Source organism: Gopherus flavomarginatus, chromosome 1, assembly GCF_025201925.1.
Source record: "Gopherus flavomarginatus isolate rGopFla2 chromosome 1, rGopFla2.mat.asm, whole genome shotgun sequence".
Lineage (NCBI taxonomy): Eukaryota > Metazoa > Chordata > Testudines > Testudinidae > Gopherus > Gopherus flavomarginatus.
The window spans coordinates 366,051,604-366,078,032 of record NC_066617.1 but is presented as its reverse complement, the minus strand read 5'-3'; the positions used below and the strand labels follow the sequence as shown (position 1 = coordinate 366,078,032).

Here is a 26,429-nt window from a genome sequence, read left to right as displayed (position 1 = left end):
TGACACCCTCTGCCCTTGCAGAGGAAAGCCAAGGTCCTTGAACTCAGCAGCTTGGCTGGCAGTGAAACAGAATGTTGGATGCTGATTTTGCAGATTACAAAATTCCAAACGCATGTGGAGCGTCAGCGCTCTGGGATTTTCAAACCAGTCTCCTCATACTTCAGAGAGTTCACCTGCAGATCAGCAGGTACCACAACACCTTCCCTACAGCCTCCCTTTAAGATCCTGGGTCCTGTGCTACCGCCAAGCCCAGTCGGCACATACAGCCCATGCTCCTTTTGCCGCTCCTTTGTTAATCTGAGTTAGAGATGAAGGAGATTAACCAGGGCTGATTAAATATATCCCCCTGCAGGCAGCTCCTTCCCCCACACACCCCTGACACAATCAGATCCCAGCTCAAGCACGGGCTCTCCTTATGCAGTATGAGAGATAATTATAGATCACAGGCTTCCACAAAGACTCCTGAAGGAAGGATTTGAAATGCAGTGTGATGTCTGAATGTGAATGAGTCTCGCTACACCCTCTCCTACCAGGGCCTCCTTTTCTAGTTCAATAATTACACAGAACGAAATCCTGGAGCATGCTCAGTTCTACTACTTCGGCTTCCATTATGTTTGACCCAATCACTCCAACTCACAGCCAATAAACATTGCTCCCAAAAGAGCTTCTCCTACATACCCATTCCCCAGAGTAACACCACTTTCTCCCCCCTCCCCGGTCTCTGAATTCCTCACTTATGGAAATGAATACAGAGCCCTTTGTGATATGGGGATAGGGGGAAGATTTATCAATCCTGCAGATACACAGAAGCAAGCCTGGCATTCTTGGGGGGCAGCAGTGCTGGAGAACTGCCTCACCACTGCCAGGGCTTCCCCAAATTACTCCCTTCCATGCAGCATTGACAGGGGAGTTCCCAGCCTTGGAATGGTGCCGCTCAGGGCAAGGAGTGTCTATGGGACACGGCACCTATTTACTGCACAGAGCTGTCCTGTGCGATTCCAGCAAGTAGGAGGCGTTGAGCAGCTTTGACACCTGAAAGGTCTGAAGCCTTTTTCTGCAGCCACATTAGGACAGCAGCAACCATCAGCTAAGAAGCAGAAAGTCACATCCTCACATTCCATCTAAACGGCATCAAAATGTCATATCGGGCTGCTAAGAAGGCTCCTGTCCTAATAACACCCACCATCGCCAGATAAAGAAACAGAAACTGTCTGGCAAGGAATCACTTCTCAACAGTTGTGGTTGTGAAATGTGTAGTTTATTGTTTTGCCTTTACAGTTCCTATTTCACTATTGTTTATCTGTCTGCTTCTTTCATTGTCTGTTGCATAGTTAATTTTGCAAGATTTAACTCAACTAATGTGGTGGGGGTATGATTGGGTAAAGAATTGTTTCACAGTATTTTAGGAGTGGACAAAATTATATTGTACTTTGGTTAAGGTAGAGCTAAGTAGGACTCAAGTTTCACTATATAAACTGGGGTCCAAAAGAAAGTTCTTCGGGAACCAATTCCAGGACACAGCCCAAGATCAGAGCTGCCAGACCTCAACATCCTGCCATGCAGAAGCTGGAGGAGCCCCAGAGAACCTGCTTGGCCACCAGGAAAAGTTCAGCTGCCTTACTGGTAGTGGGGAGCATTCTATGCTTAGCGTGTGTATTCTGTTTTGGTAACTGTTAATAAATAGAGGTTAAGAATATTACTGGGTAAAACTCTTTCACTGGCAAACAGCTCTGCAAACCTGGAGAAGTTTAGGTCCTGAGCTCTAGGAACTGGGTGTAGGTGGGTGCCTTTTGCTCGGAGCCCTAGGAATGGGGAAAGGTTGGGGGTGCCAAACTTCGCAGGCTTACGCCTTGAGCGCACGGAAGGGTAAAGGAGGAGTGTGGGAAACACACTCCCATTAGCCCTTCAGAGCCAACAGCTACAGGAGGGTGAGCTGGACTCTATTGTGGATGGTGCATCATTAGAGGCGTTCCCAGAGTTCCAACTGCAGGACCAAATTCTGTCCTGGATTACACCTGTGTGGCCCGGATGAAGGCAAATGAGCTGCGCAGGTGTCACGGTAGGCAGGATTTGGCCAGCAGAACCTTAACTACAGACCACAGTGTCTGAGAAAGTACCCTGCTTGATTCCAGGGGAGCCTGCAGGGCTGCCAGTTAGAAAAACCACCTTTGCCTCTGTTTGCTGTGTTGGTGGCGCTGTGTCGATCACACTCTAGGACACAGGGGGGAGTCAGTGCGTTACAGATTGTTGCAATGAGCCATAAATCCAGGGCCTTTATGGAGTCCATCATGTTTAGTGTCTAGCAAAGTTTGGAATTTAAGCTCCCAGGCTCGCCTGCTGAAGGTGTTGTGCAGGTTTCCCTTGAGGGACGGCTAAGAAGCCACACATGGAGTGATCATTTTGTGAAAAGCGTACACCAAGAGGACTGATGCTGAAGTACTGGAGGCACAGTCGGTACTGAGCACCCCTCCACCCCGCAGGTCATTCTGCTTCCCAGGACAGAACTGCATTTTCACAGGATTCGTCAGCACGGCGACAGACTCCATTTTAGAGGGGACTGGATTTGTAATAACCTAAGGAACCAAGGTGCAGGGGATTCAAACTCTCCCACTGTGGGGGAGGTACTTCAGTGCTGGGGCAGCCAGAATTGCAACCAGAAAAAACTACTGTGAATGAAAAGCCAACAGGCAGCAGAAGGAGGGACTTGAGAGCACACTGCACAAAGGAACCAGGGTAACAGCCACACCTTTCCGATCAGACCTCCAGGGGACTCTCCCTAATGCTCCCCAGCTGAAAGGCAGGCTCGGGACCCACCGCCCTTTCCCATGGCAGATAGGCTTAGTGCTCAGATATTACGGTGATGGGTGGCAGCCTAAAACCCTCTAATTCTTGGTCAGAGACCAGCAAGGCAGTTCGAAGGGAAACTCTGTAGTTGCTTCTACTCACACTTTGTCGATGATCTTGAGGAAGACGCTGCAGTCCCGGAGCTGTGACAGAGCACTCAGGGGATTGTCGACCTTCAGGCTGTTCACCTGGGGACAGGACAGGACAGTCAAACTAGGAACCCACTAGCAAACACGTCACCCAGCTCTGCCAGTGACTGACTTGGGTGACCTTGGCCTTGAAAGCTTAGATTCTAGGGCAGGAGCTGGTCCAATTCGAGCCCTGAATCTGGATGTCCAATACGACTCCTGCACCCTGTGACAAGACAGTCACACAGGCAAAGACAAGACACTAACATGGGACTCATTCATAATGCGTTTCCCCACAGATGCTCAGAGGCAGCATAAAGTCTGCCAAGGACCTTGTGCCTCATTTACAGCTAGACTAACCCAGAAAGAGTCACATCAGCTGCACAGTAAGAAACTCCAGTGCAAGTCCCTGCTGGCTTCCCGCTGTGCTTTAGCCACTAGGCTCATGGCCTCTGCACTGGTTTCAGGGCAAGTTTCCAAGGCGGGACTGACCGGGCCCAGCGTTTCCCATTACAGTAGCTCCTCACTGAACGTCATCCTGGTTAACGTTGTTACGTTGCTGATCAATTAGAGAACATGCTCGTTAAAAGCTGTAACACTGTTTGGCAGCCGCCTGCTTTGTCCACTGCTTGCAGAAAGAGCAGCCCCCCCATCAGCACCCTGAAGTTCCCTGTGCGGCAGTCGCCCAGCAGGCTTTCCATTGCCGGCACTTCAGAGGTCCCTCCGTGCATGGCCATGTGCTGCTCCTGCCCTCTGCCTTGGAACTGCTTCTGGCAGCCTCCTGCTTGCTGTACGGGGGTGGGTGGAAAGAGAAGGGATGTCAGGGTGATCCCCTGCCCACCCCCTGCTCCTTTACCCCATCTTCACAGAGTGGGGGTGGGGGGGGAGAACAGACAACACGTCTCAGTTCAGAGGGAGCTTGCTGGCAGCAGCAGCTGCCTCAACTTCCTGATTTACTTAAAAAGGCAACGTACATCGAGTGGGGTCAGGGCACTTAAAGTGGCAACATAGGTCTCTGTCACTTGCACACACTGTGTGTGTCTCTGTCTCTCTCCACTGTGCTGTCTCCCCTCCTTCCTTTGTAGAGTGTGAAGCAACATTAACAACAGCGTGTTAACCCCCGAGGGCTCAGCCGAGTGCTAGTTGATCATTTAGCAGTAAGGCATTCCCTGGGAAACATCCCACCCTCTGACTCCACCACCTCAACCAAGCTTCACAATCATCATTGCTGTGGACAGTATTAAAAACTGTTTAAAACTTAGAGTGTGTGTGTGTGTGTACACACACACACACACACACACACACACAGAGGACTTCTCCAGCAAAAAAAAATGTCCCTGGAACCTAACACCCCGTCCCCACCATGTACATTAATTCTTATAGGGAAATTGAATGTGCTCAACATCGTTTCGCTTAAAGCAGCACTTTTCAGGAACAGAACGACAACGTTAAGCGAGGAGTTACTGAACTCATCAACAGAAATTGTGAGCAAACGTCCCCCTACCCTCACCTACTACCCAGTCAAATCTGTGGGACTCAGAGCCTTACAGAGAGCAGCCCAGAAGGTTACCTTACAAGGCAGGAAGGCTCCAGACCCACCAGTGACCCTCCAACTGCATTCACTCTAATGATTGATCCCCGCTCAGAGGAGGTTCCCCACCCCACATCCCCAAGGAGAAGTGCATGCTCAGAGAAGCAGGAGCAATTAAGAAGAGCCTATCCACTCAAACTACAAGGCAAGCAGGCAGAAGTAAGGCATGGACACTTTACCCAAGCCAGGAGAGCACCGGCCCTCGTAGCGTGAAGAGACATCTTTGTGACGCTGCCAGGTTACCCTCCAAACCTAAAAGGGCCAAGAACAAAATAGTAGTTAAAGCCTGAATGGAACATGCAGTTTCATGTACAACCAGCACCAGACATGGATTCAGGTAAGAGAGGAACTAATGAAAGGCGACTCTGCTTCTATAGCCCCTTTCCTCGGAGTATCTCGGCACATTTTACAAAAAATGGTGAGACAGCATCTCAATTCACTGGCAGGAAGGCAGAGGTTAAGCTCCGCTGTGGTACAGCCAAATACATGCCAGGTCTCCTGGCTTCCAGACCCTGGCTGCTGGGTATTGCTAGATATGTATTTAGCACCTTTCATCCTGAAAGATCTCAAACTTCCTTATGAACTAGTCCAGGGGAATCACTTTATCCAGCCTACAAATGCAGCCACCTCTGGGGTAGAACCATTGCATTTCTGCCACACACAACGATGTTACAACTGTTTAGGAGTAGCAGCAAAGAATGTCACATCCACCTGAATGCACAGTGGAGTAGTAGTCTGAGGACCTAAGTCGAAACACAGCTCAGATACCAATTACAAAACGCCTTTGACCTATGTTGTCTGAGAGGGGTCAGGGCCTGAAGTTTACATCTCAGCTGAAAGCCATTCGAACTTCTACAGTGTGTTTATTATCAGAGGGGTCGCCGTGTTAGTCTGGATCTGTAAAAGCAGCAAAGAGTCCTGTGGCACCTTAAAGACTAACAGACGTTTTGGAGCATGAGCTTTCGTGGGTGAATACCCACTTCATCAAACACATGTAGTGGAAATTTCCAGTGTGTTTACGTCACTTCCCCAAGCTGTTCTCTCAATGGTGTAATCAATTTTATTACAGTACAGTAGTGTCTAGATACCGACCAACATCTGAGTCTCATCGTGCTGGGAGCTGGATAAAGACCACAAGAAATAGACAGACACAGCGCAGGGGAAACAAAATCTGTAGAATAGCGGATTCTAAAGGAAACCACTGCCAGGCTGTCTGCTGAATCCCATCTTTGCTCCCAGAAGAGCACATTCATCTTTGCTGGCATTGTAAGTTAGGCAGCGAGCTGGGGTTCTAGGTTAAAAGGTGTCTCCCCACTGTTGATGTGGGGAGCAGGTGGTGAATGCCACGATGATGGGGAGACCAGAGAAACGTACTCTGAACTCTATCAGCCAGATCCAGCCCTGCTGTGAGCAGGAATTGGAGTTACAGCAGGCCTGGTTTTAACCCTCCATATCCATTTACAGAATACGGTTCCAAACTAGCCACCAGTTAAGATTTAGCAGCCATCTGCGGTCTCCTCCTTCCCCATTTGGTGCCACCTCCTCTGGCTCCTGTGGGGAGCACCAGGGTTCCAAAGAAGGAACTAACCTACTCGGGGCGGTGGGATCTTCTGCTAAGATACAAGCACTACGGGAGGGGAAGGAGTTATCAAATTATAACACAGTCCGAAGGACCACAAGCAGGGCTGCCCTGGATCCCTTCGCATGGCCTGAGACCAGTGGAGACGCGTCATTACCACATCTTGGATAAGTACAAACACTGGAGTGTTTCAGTACCCAAAGGCGTGTGCACTGACTTGCCACTGTGCGGAGACCAAGCATTTTTTAGACTAGCCCTGTTCCCCGGCACCCCCCTTCACCCCCTAATCACTACAGTGCCTTCTATTTCAACTCCTAAGCTTTGTTTGACCGCCATTTCACTGCCACCCCGAGGAGCAGGTCCATTGACGGGAGTAGGTACAGGACTAAACAGAGAACTGGGGTCAAAGACTCCGAATTTCTAACCCACCTCTGACACCAGCTCTTCCTCTGGCCTTGAAAACACTCTGCCTTATCTCCCATCTGGGCAGTGGGGCTAGAGCCTGCCTGATTCCCAGGGGGATCGCAAGGAGTAGCTGATGTTTGTGAAATGTGATGGAAAGTCATTCTGTCGGTAAATGCTACCCGGTGCAGGATGTCCTCATTCAGACCCCTGAGACAGCTACAGCAAGACTGTGTTCCATCGCCTTTCAGCCAAGGGGCTCGGTCCTTAGAGAGTTACATCTCAGTCCGGTTCCTCCCCACCCACCCTGAAAGTTTCAAGCCAAGGCTCCACCATTAGGAGGAGGAGGGGGAAATCTCTTTCCCCATCAGATCCGTCCCTCGAGTCAGTGGCATAAAGGCCTTAAACAACCTGTTCTGTAGCAGACTGCCAGGTTTCCTTCACTGCTAGCGGCAGCTGCTGCCTCCCATCCTTCACCCCAAAGGGAGCCTCTGAGCCCCACACCCAGTTGCTGAGACTGAGCCCACTGGGGGAAGCTACAGGGAGTGGAAGGGGCGCTTCTAACAGCATCCAGCATAGATGCTAGCAGCGGCTACTTCTGGCTCTTCCTACCCACCCCTCCCCCACTACACGGCTGGCTCTGTTTCTCCCCACCCCACCCCCACCCAGATCACAGCAGGGGGAGGATTTCTCTTCCCTCCAGCAGGCTCTCAGCTTAGGAGCTGGCAACCTGTGAGCTGCAGCTGATTCTGCTTGGGCGACAGCCCTGGTGTCCCTGGTAAGCACCAACGCTGCTCTACCTGGAAGAGAGCAGGATCCCAGGAAAACCCCAGAGGACAGCTAAACATGAACTGCTAAGCTGAAACCAAGCAAAGTGTGGCTCAACTCTGAGGCCTCTGAAGGTTAGCCAAGCTCCAGGAGAGGCGGGAGCAATTTGATGCTTCACAGCAGCCGGGTAAGGCAGGCAAAGGGCACGTTGGGATTATTTCCCCCTTTGCTGAAACGCAACCACCAACAGGGCAAAACACAGCAGTCACTTAACAGCACAGGGCAATATGCCACACAGTCCAGAGGGCAGGAAACGCAGCAGAACGCTAGCCAATTGGAACTGCAGAGGGAATTTAGGTCAGCAGCACGTAATTAACCAAACCAGACACTAGCTAGGCCACTCTCCTAGTGACAAATCTCATCGGAAAAGAGAGGTTCCCTCCTCCCCAGGGTTGCACTGAAACATCGGCGGGAACAACGACCGAGGAAGGAATGGATTGTAGAATTGTAGTCAGCACGATCGCAGGCTTCAGGTGTACAAGGCTAAATGTCTCCCTAGTGAAACTCCATGGACTCCAAGGCCTTGTCTGCACGAGCATTCTCGCTGTCACAGGTGGAGTCGAGCTGGAGGGAAGTGTTAGCAAGAACCTCTTGGTGTTCACAGAGCCCAGTTCACACCTGCCAGGGATGATCCTGGCCAATGGTCCTTCCTAAGCTAGGAGAGCACGGTTAATGAATTACTTTGAAATCAGCAGGGTTGAGATGAAGAGCTCATGGGAGCCAGGCTCCTTTCCTCTGAAATCCCAGGAAAGCCACGCCCAAGAGACATGCCCATGGAAATGCACCCAGCAGAGCATACTAGAGGCTTTGCTGTGGCACGAGCTGAAAGCTAAAACCTGCACATATCTGACTTTCCTTAGCCACGTCTGAGCCTCCCACCCCTAAAAAGCTTCCAAGGCAGCGCTTTGTAACACACCCTTTAAGGTTCTTCTGGTTCTCTTCCTTGCCTGGGTTTCTGTGGAAGAATCAGACTCCTTCGGAGAGAGAAAAAAAAATCCCTCATAAAATTTGTCAGATTCCCCCGTTCTGCTGGAGACCTGGGAAGAGGTGTTCCGGAAAGAGCTGGGGAGGCTTGTTCTCTGGAGAGACGAAAGGGCTCCTGTATTGGGCCCTTCTCACATTTCAAACACCACGATAAGAAACTCCTCCCCTTGCTCTGCTCCATGGTCTCCTGTTAACTCTTTCTGGGGAATCGCAGCAACACCAATGCTGTCCTGGGAGGGAGAGGAGATACCCCATCCCTAGAACCACCGCAGAGCCACGGCACTGCTGTACTCCTACCTCTGGCATTTACCATGAAGTGAGCACTAAGAACCAGTCACTTTTAGAGCTACCAGATCCATTTCCTTCTGATGACTGGAGCTAACACAAACCACCTGCTGGAGGGGATGAAATCGAACTCCCAGACTTTGGATTCCAATTAGCAGAGCTCTAGCCAAGGGAAGCTGCAGTAAGCACCAGCAGAGGAGACCACCCCTCCAGTGCCACCGCCTATTACTAGCACGTTGGAGTGGCCTGCGTCTTTACCCCATCTCATTTGGTTACATGGCAGCTCATTGGCAGCACAGCGACCTTTGCTTCCTGTGGGGTTGCCACACTGTTACAGCACAGCAGAGAATGAACCCAGATAAAACATGAGTAATACTAGGCACGACAGAACTGAAGGGGGACCGGACGGCTAAGGGGGCCACCACTCAGATTTGGGGAGGGGGCAGAAGTGGTTATAACCAGAGCTCAGAGGAAGTTCAGACACCTCCCAGTCAGAGCATTAAACCTTCTAGCCAGGTAAGGAAGAAGGGGCTAGAGGGACACCCACCAGTGAGGTTCAGGCCCACTGCCAAACCCAGCTGCCAGGAAAGGGCAGGGTGCTGTACTTTTTACCGGCATGCTGTCCCTACTGGCTGCTTAGGGACACTCATATCAGCCTCTGGCTAGTAGGTGCCAGAACAGGAAGGTCCACAGACCCCTTCTTGCTGTTGGAAAAGCAAAGCTGGATCTCTGCTCCACACTCCAGAACTCCCTTGCTTCTTTAAGGGGTGCAAGACAGGCCTTCACTTGCTCTCTCCTTCAGACTTGTTATGTTGCCTTCCTCACCAGGATAACTCCACTTCCCAGGTTAGGTGCCGCTCCTCAGTGCTCTCCCAAGCAAGAGCACAAAGTGACCTGATTTCTGACCACGGCATTGTGGCTCACAGGTTCTAAACACCAGCAGTGAAACGGACCAGACTGGTGCATTTCAATTCAGCTGCTGTTTGCCAGAGTCTGGGGCAGCAGCAGCGATGATGGAGGGTCTATCTACAGACGCTGGAAGACAGCACTGCAGCAGTTCACACCATTTCCATTGGGAGAGCTTTCTTCGCAGCCACAAGGACTTGGAACTTATGCTTGAAAAGACCAAAGCCAATCGATGCTGCAGAAGGTCATGGGTTAGACCCTCAGTCACCAGGGAAGATTTCCTTCTCGCTGCCGGTTGAGTGACTGCTTGGAGTTTTCAAGGTCTGCGTAGACCACGCCATTTCTCACCACTGTCTGGTGAAGACAGCAGAGAATGTCTGCGCAAACCATGGCTTTGCTGGAAACACACCACCTAAATTCCAGCACACAAAGGAAAACCAACAGGATACAGAACCTATTGCCTCCAGGTCACAGATTCACTCATTCAAACCTGGCTCAGGCTGGCAGGGCTAAACGTTTAGCTTCTGATGGCTATTGTGGCTGACATGAAGGGAGATGCTTTTTGATTCTCTTTGAACTCAAGTGGCAGAGATTCAAGAGCTGAAAGTCCAGGATTCCGCTCCCAACTTCACAGGGGTTACAGTTTATCTAGCCATTATGCAAGAGTCCAGATACTCTGGTGATGAGCATCTCTAGTGCACCTGAGTTAAACAGTCTTGGTCTAATTCCTAGCAGGCAGCTTTTCACATCACAAAAACGACCATCACAATTGGCACTCTTTGTTGGCAATTTCAGCAGATTGCCAAAAGATTGAATACCCCAGGGAAATGTTGCCTCATCCCTAGAGGTAGCTTCTCCAAATCAGGACTGAGATGCAGTGGGAGCAAAGTAGAGACTTGCTGGTGAAAGCTGCTGGAGACGGCAAGAAATTCACGTTTTTTAAAAAAAACCTCCAGGCTGCTATATTTCTAACTTGAATATGTTAAGTTGTGCACCTCAATAAACTGCCCCATTTCCCACCTGCAGCTCCTGTTGACTTCAATGGGACGCTCAGCATCTGTGAAAGTCTGGCCCCTCTTATCTGGGGAACACAAGATTGAAAATTTTAGCTTAAGTAACTGATCTTTGCAACACCTCTGAGGCGCTAGCCCCGTTATCCAGATGGAAAAAACGAGGCACAGCGTGAAACATCCCGTTACTACTTAGTCCTCCCTCCTCCTCTCCACTTGTTTGTCTCCTCTTGCCTTTTAGATTATAAATTCTTTAGGGCATGAACTTGTTTAAGGTGTAGGATGCGTAGCATAAAAGGGCCTGAACCTGGGTGACTCCTTCAATACAAATAATAAAATAGTCAATTAAGTGAATTGCCCAAGAACAGAGGAAGTCGGTGTCCAAGATGGGATTATAGCTCCAGCATTCTTCGCTCTCAGCCTTGTGCTCAGATCACTCCTTTGTCACAGCCAGCCTGTGGTGCTGCTGATGCCTGACAGATGGTTCTACGCCTGGCAGAGTGGCTCGCTCCCTAGGGAAAGTAGGGACCATATATTCCCTTGGAGGAGACGACATGCCAGCCATCAATCTTCCTTGCTTTAGGCAGACATGCTCGCTGCTGTCTTCCTCTAGGCTCCCTCACTTCAAGGATGGGAAAGAAAGGTCAGCAGCTCAAAGGATCAAAGGGAAGAAAAATGTAATTCCGCTGCAAGGCCACGTTCACGGTGGCGGAATCTGTGTTGGCGATACCTGAATAAAAGCTTTCAAATGTGACGTAACAAAAGCCTCAGTTTTGCTACTGGTGCTTTACAACTGCTGGTACCACCTTGACACCCAAAGCCCCACGCCACTGCAGAAGAAGTCTCCTCACCTGGGCTGAGCGCAAGGGGAGTAAAATCCAACCTTGACAGAATACGCTGCACTAAAGGTTCAATATGTGGCTGTTCAGGGGAGTTACAGCAGCACTGGACAGACACACGACTGTTTTTAACATAAGGGATTGTGCTCTGCTGCTTGACCTGAGTGGCTAACCCAGGCAAAATACCATGTTAGGCAAGGATGTTCCTTTGGATTTAGCAATTCTGCTAACAAACCACACACCCAGAGGAAGGGACGATCCACTCCCACTCCTCTAGTCCCCAGCATGGCTGCTTGTTTATATTCTCCCTCTTCCCTCCCCCCGCCCCCTGATTCCCTATTCCTCAGAGCTCTGGCCTGGATTTAGAGGAAAGAGGAGGAACGGGGGGCGTGATCCTTTTGCAGAAAGCACGCAGCAATTTGCCTGATTTTGAGCGCTTGCCACTTGGGTCATTAACCAACACCACAGTCTTTCACGTACATCTCTCTCACCGCCCTTCCCCCCCAAAATCAGGTTTGCGTCTATTCCCAGCCCCCACTGGCCTGATGAAAGAGGCCCCCCCCCCTCCATCACCGAGCGCAGTCAGTACAAAGACACTTATTTTGAAAAAAAAACAAACCACCCTCTCCACGGGAAGCCAAAACTCCCGGATGTTGGCAAATCAAACTTAGCCTGTCGCTTCAGAGTTTAGCTACTTATTCGCACCTTTCAGGGCAAGCAGGAGATCTTGATCCTGCTGATTTTAAAGAATCCCGATAACCCATCCCGACTTTGGAGCTAGAAGACCGTGATTTTATTATTATTTTTAAAACACCCCCCCTCCACGCCGCCCCCCCTCCATCCATGTTTAAACAAACAAGGAAGATAGAGAAAGTCTTCGCTGAGGCCTTACCAGACTTCTAAAGCCACAATCTGTGTAAGGGTTTTAATCCGCCATTAGCATTTAAACCCTTGGAAGAGACCGAAAAAGGGAGAGTAACCACACACAAAAGAAAAGTTGTTGGTTTTCTTCTCAGGCTGGCAGGAGATGGTTCCCCCGCTTCCTGGCCCACAGCCAGAGAGACGTCACAGCAAGGAGTCTGCTTTCTTTAAAGGCACACGGCACAAAAAGACGCGCGGCTGGAGCAGCCTCAGTAGGTGGCAAGCTGCCACCAAATTCAGAAATGGACGGTCATGCTAAATGGACACATTGTAGGAAACCGAGCCGCCCCTGTTAAACCTTTTCCTAGATATAGACGCTTGACGCGACCAGTTTACGCCTCGGCATTCCACCAGAGAAGGAATGATCAGGCTTGGCACTTGCGCAGCGCCACACAGACATTAAAGGGAAATCCTTAGGCAGCCGTGTTAGTTTCATAGCTTCATGTGAAACTAGACAAATTCAGACTGGAAGTAAGGTGTTAATTAATTACTCTCACCCTTAAAAATGTATCATTGGAACAATTTACCAATGGAATTATTCGGGGGACTTGGCTATAAAGCCCTGTGCTACACAGGAGGGCAGACTAGGGACTAGGTTATCACAGTGTTCCCTTCTGGCCCTCGAATCCATGCACAGTAATTTTCAATCGCGCCATTTAAGAGAAATTCCCCCCATCCCCTACTTCAGCTCCAAAAGGTCTTGGAACCACAGTGGAGCTAGTGATGGGGCATTATTAAAAATGGGCAGCCTGCTCAGAGACGATTACTTTGACTCAGTGCCACTGTAACACAACTACTATCAGAAAAAGGGGGCTGGGGGCCCAAGTCCCAAATTAAAATCATTTTCAGTTTGTGTTTGGGAGCCCGGATACTCTGCAATTCAGACTTGAAGACACAGATCCAACTAACCTGGCTTTTCAGATGGTTTGGCTGGGAAAAGCCTTGTTTAAGCACACCCGGGTTTCATGAATTGTGGATTGGCACAATTCCACTCGAAATCCGTGGAGCTGGAACTATGCTTAAGCGAGTTTTAGAGCTCCATGTTTAAACTCTCCACGACACACAGACTCAAAAAAGGACCTAGCTGATACCAGATTTAAAAAAAAAACAAACAGGATGAATATCCCAAGTATTGCTGGTTTAATATGTTAGTGGGGAAAAAAACCTGTAAATTCATGAAGGGTGAAAAGTGCCCTTCAATGTGGGCACGTCAGTGTTTAATCCTTTCCCTGCTGCTGACTGAAGTACGCAGACACATCTTTGAACTGATCCTCTCTGTTGTGGTTGGGTACATCCCAGCCTTCCCTTGGAAATATGGCTGCTGAAACCTATGCACATTCCTGCAGTGGCCGGAGGGTTTCCAGCTGCCTGCCCGCCAGGAGCTTGAGGGGAAGGGTCCAAGTTTTCCCCCCTACTGCTATTCAAAGGGTCCTCCCAAATGCATACCAACAGGATGTGCAGCAGTAGCCAACCCAGCAGAGCTTACAGCCCTAGGACATGCCCTGTCAGTAAAGCAGGAGCAGATGCCCAAAGGTATACCACAGCTGCTGCTAAGTGTACAATGGCCACTGCATTAGCCTGCACAGTTGCTGTACACCCAGAAGCTAGATTACAGCCTTGCATGCACATTTGGAGGATACAATAAACATTGCAGACCGTGTCAATCTATACAGCTTCCTTTCTAAATTCAGTCTAATATAGCTAGACTGACCTCTGAGCTTAACGGCTACTGATACGTTTTAGGGGGACTGAAGGGCCAGCATGGTTGGTTGAATAGACACAAAGCTGTCAACAGAAGTTTGGGTTTTGGGGTGGACCTGTGGTCAGAGCACAGGACTAGGTGCACGAGACCTTGCTTCTGGCTCCTGGTTCTGCAAATGGCTCACTTATGACAGTGGGAAAGTCACAGCCTTTGCCCTCAGTTTCTCCCAGCTCTAGAAATGATGACACTTCTTCCTATTTTGCAGAAGGTTTGAGGTTTACTTCATTAGCGTCTGTAAAGCATTCAAGACCATCAGAAAGCAATATATACAAGCTGCAGAGTGTTCTTACTATGTCTGGCCAGGGACAATGCTTTACTGTCCTCTAAGCATCTCAAAGTGCTTTGCAGATATCCTCTAATTAAGCCTTACAAATACACTTGAAGCAAGAATCCTCCTGTTTTTCAGATGGGGAAATGAAGGCACAGTTTAGTTACTTGCCCAAGGTCACACAGGTAGAGCCATTGTTATTTCTATTAGCACTTAAGAGCCCTAGTCATGGGCCAGAACCCCACTGTGCTAGATGTTGTATGAACACAGAAAAAGACTGTTTCTGCCCTAGAGCTCAGAATAGACCCCAAAGTCCAATTCCTGCTCCTGTTACAACAAAGCCTCTGCTACATAGAAAGCTTTCCGTTTCCACCCTCTCTCTCTAGTCCCGTTCACCCTTGACAAGTGAAAGAATCACTTGTCGGAAAGTATTTTGCCTACTATTGGTACAAGTAACACTCAAGATCACTATAATTAGGCTTGGAAGGATTAGATTTTTATTGGTAAATGTCTGTAATGGTCTATTTCACCATACACACATCTGTATATTTCTATTATTATAGATAAGAAAAATGCTGCTTGAGAACTTATGAGTCAAAATCCAGTAATTTAGACTTCTGAATTAGGCTTATTACAAACAGACTAATGAACAAACAGTAAGAACAGGTTGTAACGATGCTGGCCATGGGAGCCAGCTGAGGTCACTCAATTAGGGTGAACTGCAAACAAAACGGGGCAGACAAACCCCAAAAGCTGGTGGATATTCCAATACTTAGATTTACCAAGCCAGTACAAAACAGCTCCTGTACTACCTCACTCGTTATTCAGAAATCCAAACCACGCAGTACCCTTAAAGAGTCCAGTTTCAGATCTCCATCCAGACACACCTGTCAGATATGATGATGATTCCTGAAAATCTCATCTCATCATATAAAAGAAAAGGTTCTTCCAATCCCAAAGGATCAGCTACACACCCAGGTCCAATTATAACTTAGATCTTAGCCAAAATACACGCTATAGCCAATTCTTATTAACTAAGCTAAAATTCTTTAAAAAAGAAAAGAGAGAGTTGGTTAAAAGATCAATATACATACAGATTTGAACTCAATTTTTGAGGTTCAGATACAGAGCAGAGATTAGCTTGTATTTACCAAAAGTCGCTTTAGAAATAGTTCATTCATTATAGTCCAATGTCTATATTCAGGGTGACTCCAGTCTGTGACTGGGGACCTCAATTCTTATGGCTTAGGGTTTCCCGTTCTTGAAACCCAAAGCAAATTTGAGATGAAGAAGGATCCTGTCCCAGGGTTTTTACACATTTCCAGCAGCCTTTTGGCCTGAGAAAACAATAGGTGTAACTCTCCTTCTCCAAAACATCCTGGCAATTAGCACAGGGTAATTGATCCCTTAAAAACAAACAGTTAAGATACAGGTTACCACAACCTTCAAAGAGACATATAGACAATAATACTATTTCACTCAAGTATTTTCCTAAATATCAATATTCCTTTTTTGCTCTTTGAATCAAAGTTATAGAAATAGACAAGACTTGTTTGCTTACATCACAAGACCTGAGCAAACATCTACTCTTCTATCTCTAACAACACAGACTTTCATTTCAAAGCTCTGTTCATTTACCTATCTTCCTACTTCGGCCATGGGTCAGGTCAGTCTGTGAGTTAATTGTTTCTGGCCCTATGTCACCTTTCAATGAGATATTATATTACACTCAATGTTATGCAGGAACCATTTTGTTTTGATTTAAGAATATTTACTTTGTATATTTTGACAAGTGATAGACAATTTGAGTTTTAGCAATTTATAAAGCTTTAATTTTTTGAATCCCAACATATATAGTCATTAAATAATCCTCTGGACCCTCCACCCCCTAATTTCCCACAACTGTGAAAATATAAATCAATAAATAAAATGCTTTGAAAATATTATCTATCAAATCACAAAAAAATTGAATTATGCTAAGCCTAGCTATAATTGAAAGACTGGAGACCGTCTTTTTTCCATTTATTGTGTGCTAATTATAACACTTCATATATGACTCATTTCATTTCCCCTTCTCCCCTATGTTCAGTTTCTCCTGTTTGAGCCTTTTACACAAGGGGGAGACCCATTTTTTAAAAACATTCATAAGTGTGGTTGTAAGACCAGAGGAGTTAGCACAGGCACTAATGGACAGGTACTAGCATATTATGGTGGCAAGTGGTATAATAAGTTGGGCTGTCAAAAATGAATTGCGATTAATCACACTGTTAAACAATAACAGAATACCATTTATTTCAATATTTGTGGATGTTTTCTACATTTTCAAATATATTGATTTCAATTACAACACAGAATACAAAGTGTACAGTGTTCACTTTATATTTATATTTGATTAAATATTTGCACTGTAAAAAACAAAAGAAATACTATTTTTAATTCCCCTAATACAAGTACTGTAGTGCAATCCCTTTATCATGAAAGTTGAACTTACAATTGTAGAATTATGTACAAAAAAACTGCACTCAACAACTGAACAATAGTGACAGTGCAACTTACAAATGTAGATTTTTGTTTGTTTGTTTCATAACAGCACTCAAAAACAAAATGATGTAAAACTTTAGAGCCTACAAGGCCACTCGGGTCCTACTTCCTGTTCAACCAATCGCTCAGACAAACAAGTTTGTTTGATAATGCTGCCTGGTTCTTGCTTACAATGTCACTTGAAAGTGAGAATAGGCATTCGCATGGCACTGTTGTAGCCCGCATTTCAAGGTATTTAAGTGCCAGATGCGCTAAAGATTCACATATCCTTTCACGCTTCAACCACCAATCCGAAGGACATGCATCTATGCTAATGGTGGGTTCTGCTTGATAATGATCCAAAGCAGAGTGGACCGACGCATGTTCATTGTCATCATCGTGAGTCAGATGCCACCAGTAGAAGGTGGATTTTCTTTTTTGGTGGTTCGGGTTCTGTAGTTTCCACACTGAAGTGTTGCTCTTTTAAGACTTCTGAAAGCATGCACCACACCTCGTCCCTCTCAGATTTTGGGAGACACTTCAGATTCTTAAACCTTGAGTCAAAAGCTGTAGCTATCTTTAAAAATCTCACACTGGTACCTTCTTCGCATTTTGTCAAATCTGCAGTGAAAGTGTTCGTAAAACCAACATGTGCTGAGTAATCATTCGAGACTGCTGTAACCTGAAATATGGCAGAATGCAGATGTAAAAGAGCAGGGGACATACAAAAAAGCAAACAGAATGTTAGGAATCATTAAAAAGGGGATAGAGAATAAGACTGAGAATATGTTATTGCCCTTATATAAATCGATGGTATGCCCACAACTCAAATACTGCATACAGATGTGGTCTCCTCATCTCAAAAAAGATATACTGGCACTAGAAAAGGTTCAGAGAAAGGGCAACTAAAATGATTCGGGGTTTGGAACGGGTCCCACATGAGGAGAGAATAAAGAGGCTAGAACTTTTCAGCTTGGAAAAGAGGAGACTAAGGGGGGATATGATAGAAGTATACAAAATCATGAGTGATGTGGAGAAAGTGGATAAGGAAAAGTTATTTACTTATTCCCATAATACAAGAACTAAGGGTCACCAAATGAAATTAATAGGCAGCAAGTTTTAAACAAATAAAAGGAAGTTCTTCTTCACACAGTGCATAGTCAACTTGTGGAACTCCTTGCCTGAGGAGGTTGTGAAGGCTAGGACTATAACAGGGTTTAAAAGAGAACTAGATAAATTCATGGTGGTTAAGTCCATTAATGGCTATTAGCCAGGATGGGTAAGGAATGGTGTCCCTAGCCTCTGTTTGTCAGAGGGTGAAGATGGATGGCAGGAGAGAGATCACATGATCATTGCCTGTTAGGTTCAATCCCTCTGGGGCACCTGGCATGGCCACTGTCGGTAGACAGGATACTGGGCTAGATGGACCTTTGGTCTGACCCAGTACGGCCGTTCTTATGTATGTTCTTAGTTCTTCCCCAAGGAGTTCAGTCACAAATTTAATTAACTCATTTTTTTTAAACAAGCGTCATCAACATGGAAACATGTCCTGTGGAATGGTGGCTGAAGCATAAATGGGCATATGAATGTTTAGCATATCTGGCATGTAAATACCTTGTCATGCCAGCTACAAAAGTGCCATGCGAATGCCTGTTCTCACTTTCAGGCGATATTGTAAATAAGACCTGGGCAGCATTATCTCCTGTAAATGTAAACAAACTTGTTTGTCTTAGCAATTGGCTGAACAAGAAGTAGGACTGAGAGGCCTTGTAGGCTCTAAAGTTTTACATTGTTACATAACTGTACTCAAAAACAAAACAAAAACAAAATCAAAATCTACATTTGTAAATTGCACTTTCAGGATAAAGAGATTGCACTACAGTACTTGTATAGAGTTAATTGAAAAATACTGTTTCTTTTGTTTATTATTTTTACTGCACAAATATTTGTAATAAAAAATAATATACAGTGAGCACTGTACACTTAGTATTGTGTTGTAATTAAAACCAATATATTTGAAAATGTAGAAAAACATCCAAGAATATTTAACACATTTCTATTGGTATTCTGGCGCAACGAGAACAAATCACTGCTGTAAGCCCCATCTGACCCCAGTACAGCATATCTCTCACTGCGGCTTTGCATCAATGTAGCTAACCCATTGCAAAAAAGATACCCAGTACAGACATGGCCTTTCAGAGTGTTGTCACTGTGATGGGTAACAAATGTAGCAAGTTTTAAGTGACATTTTACTAATGTCTAGGTATTTCAGTGACCACCACCCACACCACATTATCAAAGTGCCTCACAAGCTTTGCTGAATTTATCCGTCACACCCTACCTTGCAGTGTGTAACTATGCTGGTTCTGGCGAGACCCAACTGAGAGTGCCAATTCAGGACAAACTGCTTAAAACAAAGCAGTTACAGCCCAAGGCTAGGGGTTTTCCACCTCTAAGGCAAACCAAACCAGCCAGATTAAGAGGACTTTGGTCTCACCCCACTGGCTAAACACAAGTCACACAAGCAATTCCCTTGGACACTCCAGTTTCCCAGTATCACCCCCAATGCCACTCATTATGGGGACAAATGGTTACGAAAACCAATACCCCAGTAAAAGAAAAAACGTTCTCCTGATCCCAAAGGACCAACCCCAGACCCAGGTCAATATACACATCAGAGCTTACCCACAAATCACGCTGTTGCCAATCCTTTAGAATCTAAAATCTAAAGGTTTATTCATAAAAGGAAAATGATGTAGATGAGACCTAGAACTGATTAAATGGAATCAATTACATACAGTAATGGCAAACTTCTTGATTCAGCCTTGTAGCAGTGATAGAATAAACTGCAGGTTCAAATCAAGTCTCTGGAACATCCACAGCGGGGATAGGTCCTCAGTTCTTTGTTCAGAGCTTTAGTTTGTAGCAAAGTCCCTCCAGAGGTAAGAAACAGGACTGAAGACAAGATGGAGATGAGGCATCAGCCTTTTATAGTCTTTTCCAGGTGTAAGAACACCTTTTTGTTCTTACTGTGGAAAATTACAGCAAAATGGAGTCTGGAGTCACATGGGCAAGTCCCTGCATACTTTGCTGAGTTACAAGGTGTATTTGCCTTCTCTCAGTGGGTCAGTTGTGTAGCTGATGGTCCTTAATGGGCCATCAAGCAGGCTAGGCAGAGCTGACACCAACTTGTCTGGGGTATCACCCAGAAGCACAGCATCATTTTGAAATACAGACAGTATAGAGCCAATACTTAAAACTTTAACTAGAAAAATGATATATGCATACAGATAGCATAATCATCACCAGCAAATCATAACCTTGTCTTAGACACCTCATTTGACCCCCTTTATACAAGATTTGGTGCCACTACAGGACTTGGTTGCAACCATGTTCTATATTGTCCCAGTTCAAATCAATAATGTGACACAGTGGAACTAAGGAACAGAGATATAAATTGACTTGACAAAGGTCACACAAATAGGTAGTGGCTAAGCCTGGAATTGAACCCATCTCTTGTCCAATGCTTTTATCCACAGGCCATTATATTCAGCACCCATATTCCAAGGGACTCGGACTCTGTCAGGTAAACACTTACACGTGTATAAATCCAGTATCCTGATCCTCAAAGTCAGGAGACCCTAGATTTAATCATAGAATCGGAAGGGACATCGAGAAGTCATCTAGTCTAGTCCCCTGCACTCGTGGCAGGACTAAGTATTGTTTACATCATCCCTGACAGGTGTTTGTCTAACTTGCTCTTAAAAACTTCCAATGATGGAGATCCCACAACCTCCTTAGGCAATTTATTCCAGTGCTTAACCACCCTGACAGTTAGGAAGTTTTCCCTAATGTGCCCTTGCTGCAATTTAAGCCCATTGCTTCTTGTCCTGTCCTCAGAGGTTAAGAAGAACAGTTTTTCTCCCTCCTCCTTATAACAACCTTCGACATACTTGAAAACTTATGTCCCCCCACCCAGTTTTCTCTTTTCAGATTAAACAAACCCAATTGTTTCAATCTTCCCTCATAGGTCATGTTTTCTAGTCCTTGAATCATTTTTGCTGCTCTTCTCTGGACTTTCTCCAATTCGTCCACATCTTTCCTGAAATGTAGCACCCAGAACTGGATACAATACTCCAGTAAGGCCTAACCAATGTGGAATAGAGTGGAAGAATTACTTCTTATGTCTTGCTTATAACACTCCTGTTAATACATCCCAGAATGATGTTTGCTTTTTTCCAACAGTGTTACATGGTTGACTCATATTTAACTTGCAATCCACTATGACCCCCAGATCCCTTTCCGCAGTTCTCCTTCCTAGGCAGTCATTTCCCATTCTGGATGTGTGCAACTGATTGTTCCTTGCTAAGTGGAGCACTTTGCATTAATCCTTACTGAATTGCATCCTAGTTACTTCAGACCATTTCCCCAGTTTGTCCAGATCATTTTGAATTTTAATCCTATCCACCAGAGCACTTGCATCCCCTCCTAGCTTGGTACTGTCTGCAAACTTTAACTGTCCCTTCTATGCAGTTACCTAAACCATTGAAGATATTGAACAGAAACAAATCCATAACTGATCCCTGTGGGACCCCACTTGATATGCCCTTCCAGCTTGACTGAACCATTGATAATTACTCTCTAGGAATAGTTTTCCAATCAGTTATGCACCCACCACACAGTAGCTCCATCGAGGTTGTATTTCCCTAGTTTGTTTACGAGAAGGTCATGAGACCGTATCGAAAGCCTTAGTGAAGTTAAGATATACCACGTCTACCACTTCCCCCCATCTACAAGACTTATTACCAACCTAATAGCTTTCTTTGACAGGGTTTGATACAATTTGTTCTTGACTGTGTTGCTGATATGCTAACTGTTACTTATCACCTCCCCATCCTCTTTAAAAGGTCAGATCGTATCTGATACAAAACGTAGGCTCTACAGGAATACGGTTTTACACAGATCAAGACTATAGTTTCCGTGATTGCTCCTTTTAATTCCAATGGTAAGTTTAATTAACAATTTAAATTTTTCCCTAAAGCGTGTACAACATATTGCAGGACTGAGGCAGCGTATAAGAATTTGAAAATGAAAAGGAATAGAATAAAAGCAAATTGACTCGCTGATTGTTTTTGTCCAAGCCAAGAGCAATGCAAAAAGTGAACTTACACAACATCAAAGAGTAAGTCAGATTTGTAGCATGGAAAGAACGTCAGTGGGGTTTTTTTAAGTGGTAGATGAGGTTGTTTTTTTTCAACCTCTGAATTTCTTTTTCATCTGGGACCCTATCCCAGCCCAAGGAGCAAATCTGTAAGTATCCATCACTCATCTGCTTATGGAAGAATGAAGCTTCCACATTTTAGCACCATGTCAAATCAGCCCACTAGGATGACCACTTCTGGACTGTTAGTTTGACTTTCTTTATAGGGCCAGATCTGCAGCCGATGGGGACAAACAAGTTGTTTTCTATTAGAATCTGACCATTTCGCTCGCTGAGGTTCTAGAGATCCCAGGAGCATGTTCTGGCTTGCAAACCAGATCCATGGTGGCACTGATTGCAGAAGTCAAATGGGGCCATTATTGTTCAAGTCTGCCACCCTTCTCTGTGGGAAGACAGTAGGACAGCTGTTAGACCTCATTTTGAAAAACCATTTCTCGATGCTAGCAGTCTCGGCAAACATCAACCTGTCTTCAACATTCCTCGTTTGCAAAGGCTGAGGCAAGGCATCTTTGGCTGTCTCCGGGGTCAAGGAACTCTTGAGCAGTGTTCCACAAGGCTCAGTTTTGTCTCATTCCCCACCCCAAAAGTATGTGAGGCCACTGAGAACGTAGCAAGCAGTACTGGGGCCAGTTTCCCTCAGACTCAGGGATCAGACCATCTATGCTTTCATCAGCCACCAGGGTATTAGTCACCAAATGTCAGCCCTGCCAGGAAAAATTCAGTCCAGACAAGAAGAAAAGTGATAGGAGTGGGTCTGAGGAGGAGAAACTGGAGGGCATGTCTCATCTATTGAGGGTCGTAATCTAAAGCACTAGGCCAGTCCCACTGTTCTCCCCCACAGATAGAGATATCGCACAGAGGTATCGGGAGGATTAAATACTTAACGTCCGTAGAACTGACAAGGATGACAAGCACTGAGTATTATGTCTCCAGCCAAAAATCCCTTAGAGAAGAGAACGTCTAATTATCCCAAAGGCCTGTTAAATCAACATATTTAGGCTTTAAAGTGCAAGCACTGGTCAGCTCTCCACTGAGGATCATGGTGCTTCACCAGAAATGCACAGCTGGATTTTCCTCATTATCCTCCTCAAAATTCTCCTTTTTCACAATGCTGACAAAACCCTTGACAACGGTCAGGCTGCTGGTGTGGATACAGGGGGTCCCAGATAAATTAGAGAACTGGGCAAAAATAAATCTGATGAGGTTCAACAAGGACAAGTGCAGAGTCCTGCACTTAGGATGGAAGAATCCCATGCACGGCTACAGACTAGGGAACGAATGGCTAGGCAGCAGTTCTGCAGAAAAAGACCTAGGGGTTACAGTGGATGAGAAGCTGGATATGAGTCGACAGTGTTCCCTTGTTGCCAAGAAGGCTAATGGCATTTTGGGCTGTATAAGTAGGAGCACTGCCAGCAGATTGAGGGACGTGATCATTCCCCTCTATTCGGCATTGGTGAGGCCTCATCTGGTCCAGTTTTGGGCCCCACACTACAAGAAGGATGTGGAAAAATTGGAAAGAGTCCTGCGGAGGGCAACAAAAATGCTTAGGGAGCTGGAGCACATGACTAATGAGGAGAGGCTGAAGGAACTGGGATTATTTAGTCTACAGAAAAGAAGAATGAGGGGGGATTTGATAGCTGCCTTCAACTACCTGAAAGGGGGTTCCAAAGAGGATGGATCTAGATTGTTCTCAGTGGTACCAGAAGACAGAACAAGGAGTAATGATCTCAAGTTGCAGTGGGGGAGGGTGGTGAAGCACTGGAATGGGTTACCTAGGGAGGTGGTGGAATCTCCTTTCTTAGAGGTTTTTAAGGTCAGGCTTGACAAAGCCCTGGCTGGAATGATTTAGTTGGGGATTGGTCCTGCTTTGAGCAGGGGGTTGGACTAGATACCTCCTGAGGTCCCTTCCAACCCGGAGATTCTATGATTCATTTCTCCCAATAGAGTAGCAATTATTTTGTAGATGGCTTCTGTCTACATTTGGACTTAAACGAGGTTAGCAAAACCTTAAGAGCTGACCCAGGCAGAGAGTATAAGTGCCCTGTCCCCGGGTTTGGAACACGGTTTGGGATAATGGTGTAACAGCTGGCCTCTGTGCATGCTGACTTGGAGAACAGTGATATCACCTTGCTAGCAAGAGCAGCGCTTAACTGCTTCTGCTGCTCTTGGCAAGTGACATTAACTGAGGAAAGGGTTCACTGTTCTCTACGAGTAATTCCTGTCTCAGGCCTGACAAATTCACTACACCTAATACACTGCTTGCATGGTATTTATCCACAAAGGTAATTTGTGACGTCTCTACTGAAAGCTTGTAACTTATCAATATCATAATCATTGTGACGTGTGTGTATGGGTAATATGTAGGGAATAATGTAACTATATTGAAAATTATGCCCTTATGGCTTTGGAGTAGAAGTTAGTCACCAGGGAATCATGTGTCTTGGTGATGACCCATTCAAGGGGAGGGAGTTGTCATCCCTCCCTAGCTAGGTGATTCTGTAATGCATTGTTCAACTGCCTGCCCTTGCCTCATCCCAGAGTAATCAATGGAAAACCATCAAAGACAACCACAAACAATCAAAACCACTTGAAGGTCAAAAAGGAACATTATAACTTGTCTACACTTGAAATGCTACAGCAGCACGACTACAGCTGTGACTCTGTTGGGGCTTCAGTGTAGACACTACTTAGACGAACCGGAGGAGTTTTCCGGTAAGCTTTAGGTAACCCAACTCCTGGAGAGGCAGTAGGTAGGTCAAAGGAAGAAATCTTCCATCAACATAGTGCTGTCTATGCTGTGAGTTAGGCTGGCTTAACTATACTGCTCAGCGTGTTTTTCCAACCCCCCGAGAGATGTAGTTAACCCAATTTAATTTTTTAGTATAGACCAGGACTCCATATACGGCAGGCAAAGAAAGACCCTCTGCTTCCATGCACTTAGGCGACATTTGTTGAGCAGGGGCGTTTTTCCTGAAAGAGTGGACCCTGCTCACCACAAGCCAGCCAGTTCTGCAACAGACAACTTTGATGGGGTGGGGAAAGGAACCTACTTTATTAGACAGGAAAGGGAATTATTAATAAGTGTAGGCCTTAGTTCATATTTTATTATTTTGTTTTGTATTATAACTATTTGTTTCCATCACTCTGGTTTCTAGTGGAATTTCCCTTTCTTAAATAAACTTTTTGTTTCATTACAAGAGCTGCACGTTATACAGTAGTGGTAGTTTAAGGTAAAACTGGTAAATGAGGGTACACCATTCCTTTGAGAGCAGAGAAACTGGGATTTCTGTGAATAGCAGTGTCAGGAGCTGGGTATCACAAGAGAACACCTCAAGGGCACTTGGGGACTGGAGCACACCTATCGTTAATCTGCACAGCAAAGACAGGGCTGGCACAGCTTGGAGGAGGAGTGCTTGAGTGGCTGACAGGCTAGTGATGTCAGGGAACCAATACCGAGTCACCAGAGTGGACAACAAAATGACGACTAAAAAAAATGGATTCTTTTATTTTGTGCAAATCATAGTAAGTCTTTCAATTTTAAAAAGACCCTTGTTTAAAATGAAAGCTGAATATAATGCAATATATGTCAAGGCCTAAACTTATAATAATCTCTTAAAACATTTAAATAAAAGTGCTGAATCCGTCCTCTATCAAAACTTGAGTTTCCTAGCCAAAGGATCATGGAAAAACATTGGACTTTTGAGGCCAAGCTTTATAAACATGGCACAGTAGATCATGTACTGAATTCAGAGATGGATCTTCTGGGAGACCTAGGGGCTGTGCTAGCGAGTGCAGCAGACTGGCCAAGTCCTCACACGGGTTGGGACCTGGCCTCTGACTCCAGGAGACATCATCATGTATCTCACAGGGATCATTTGCTGAGCTGAAATAATCAGTTTAATTCACTGATAACAGTTAATCCCTCTGTTTAATAAATCACTCAGCTGTAAATGTTTTGATGAAAAGTGTATGTATCCAAAACATTTAAAGTGGTTTGGTTTAATAAAAATCAATTGTATATGCTTTTGTATGTGTTTAAATTCCAGTCACCATCCAGTGTAGCTTGACACAAATCAAGCTACAAAAAGTGAATTTTCTAGCATATAAGCAATATATCATTCACCATTTTCTAACATAGTAAAAGTCCACAATTAATAAGAATCTGAAAATATTAAGCTATATAATGGCTTAAATATAGATAGCTATCGCATATCCTACTAGGCAGCAAAAAAGATGTACCAAATCTGGTATGAAGGTTCTGTTTAGCTGTAAATCAATGTGAAAATACACCTCTCTTTAGAAAATAACTGAAGTACAAATGGAAAAGTTGATTACAACCGA

General features: G+C 45.6%; 1 protein-coding gene across 6 annotated transcripts in view; it reads right to left on the bottom strand.

Moving 5' to 3' along the window:
• Window positions 1-26,429, bottom strand: part of NUMA1 (nuclear mitotic apparatus protein 1) — a 79,116-nt gene that overhangs the window by 44,510 nt on the left and 8,177 nt on the right. For 5 of the 6 annotated variants that reach the window (XM_050937622.1, XM_050923284.1, XM_050915934.1 and 2 more), the window contains exons 3-4: window positions 4,743-4,815; window positions 2,947-3,032 (exon numbers count right to left, since the gene is read on the bottom strand). In XM_050937622.1, the coding sequence (XP_050793579.1) occupies window positions 2,947-3,032; window positions 4,743-4,784 (128 nt within the window). In that variant the 5' untranslated portion in view covers window positions 4,785-4,815. Of the gene's footprint in view, window positions 1-2,946; window positions 3,033-4,742; window positions 4,816-12,288; window positions 12,461-26,429 lie in introns of those variants that run through there. The other variant, XM_050945546.1, reaches the window with a different exon arrangement.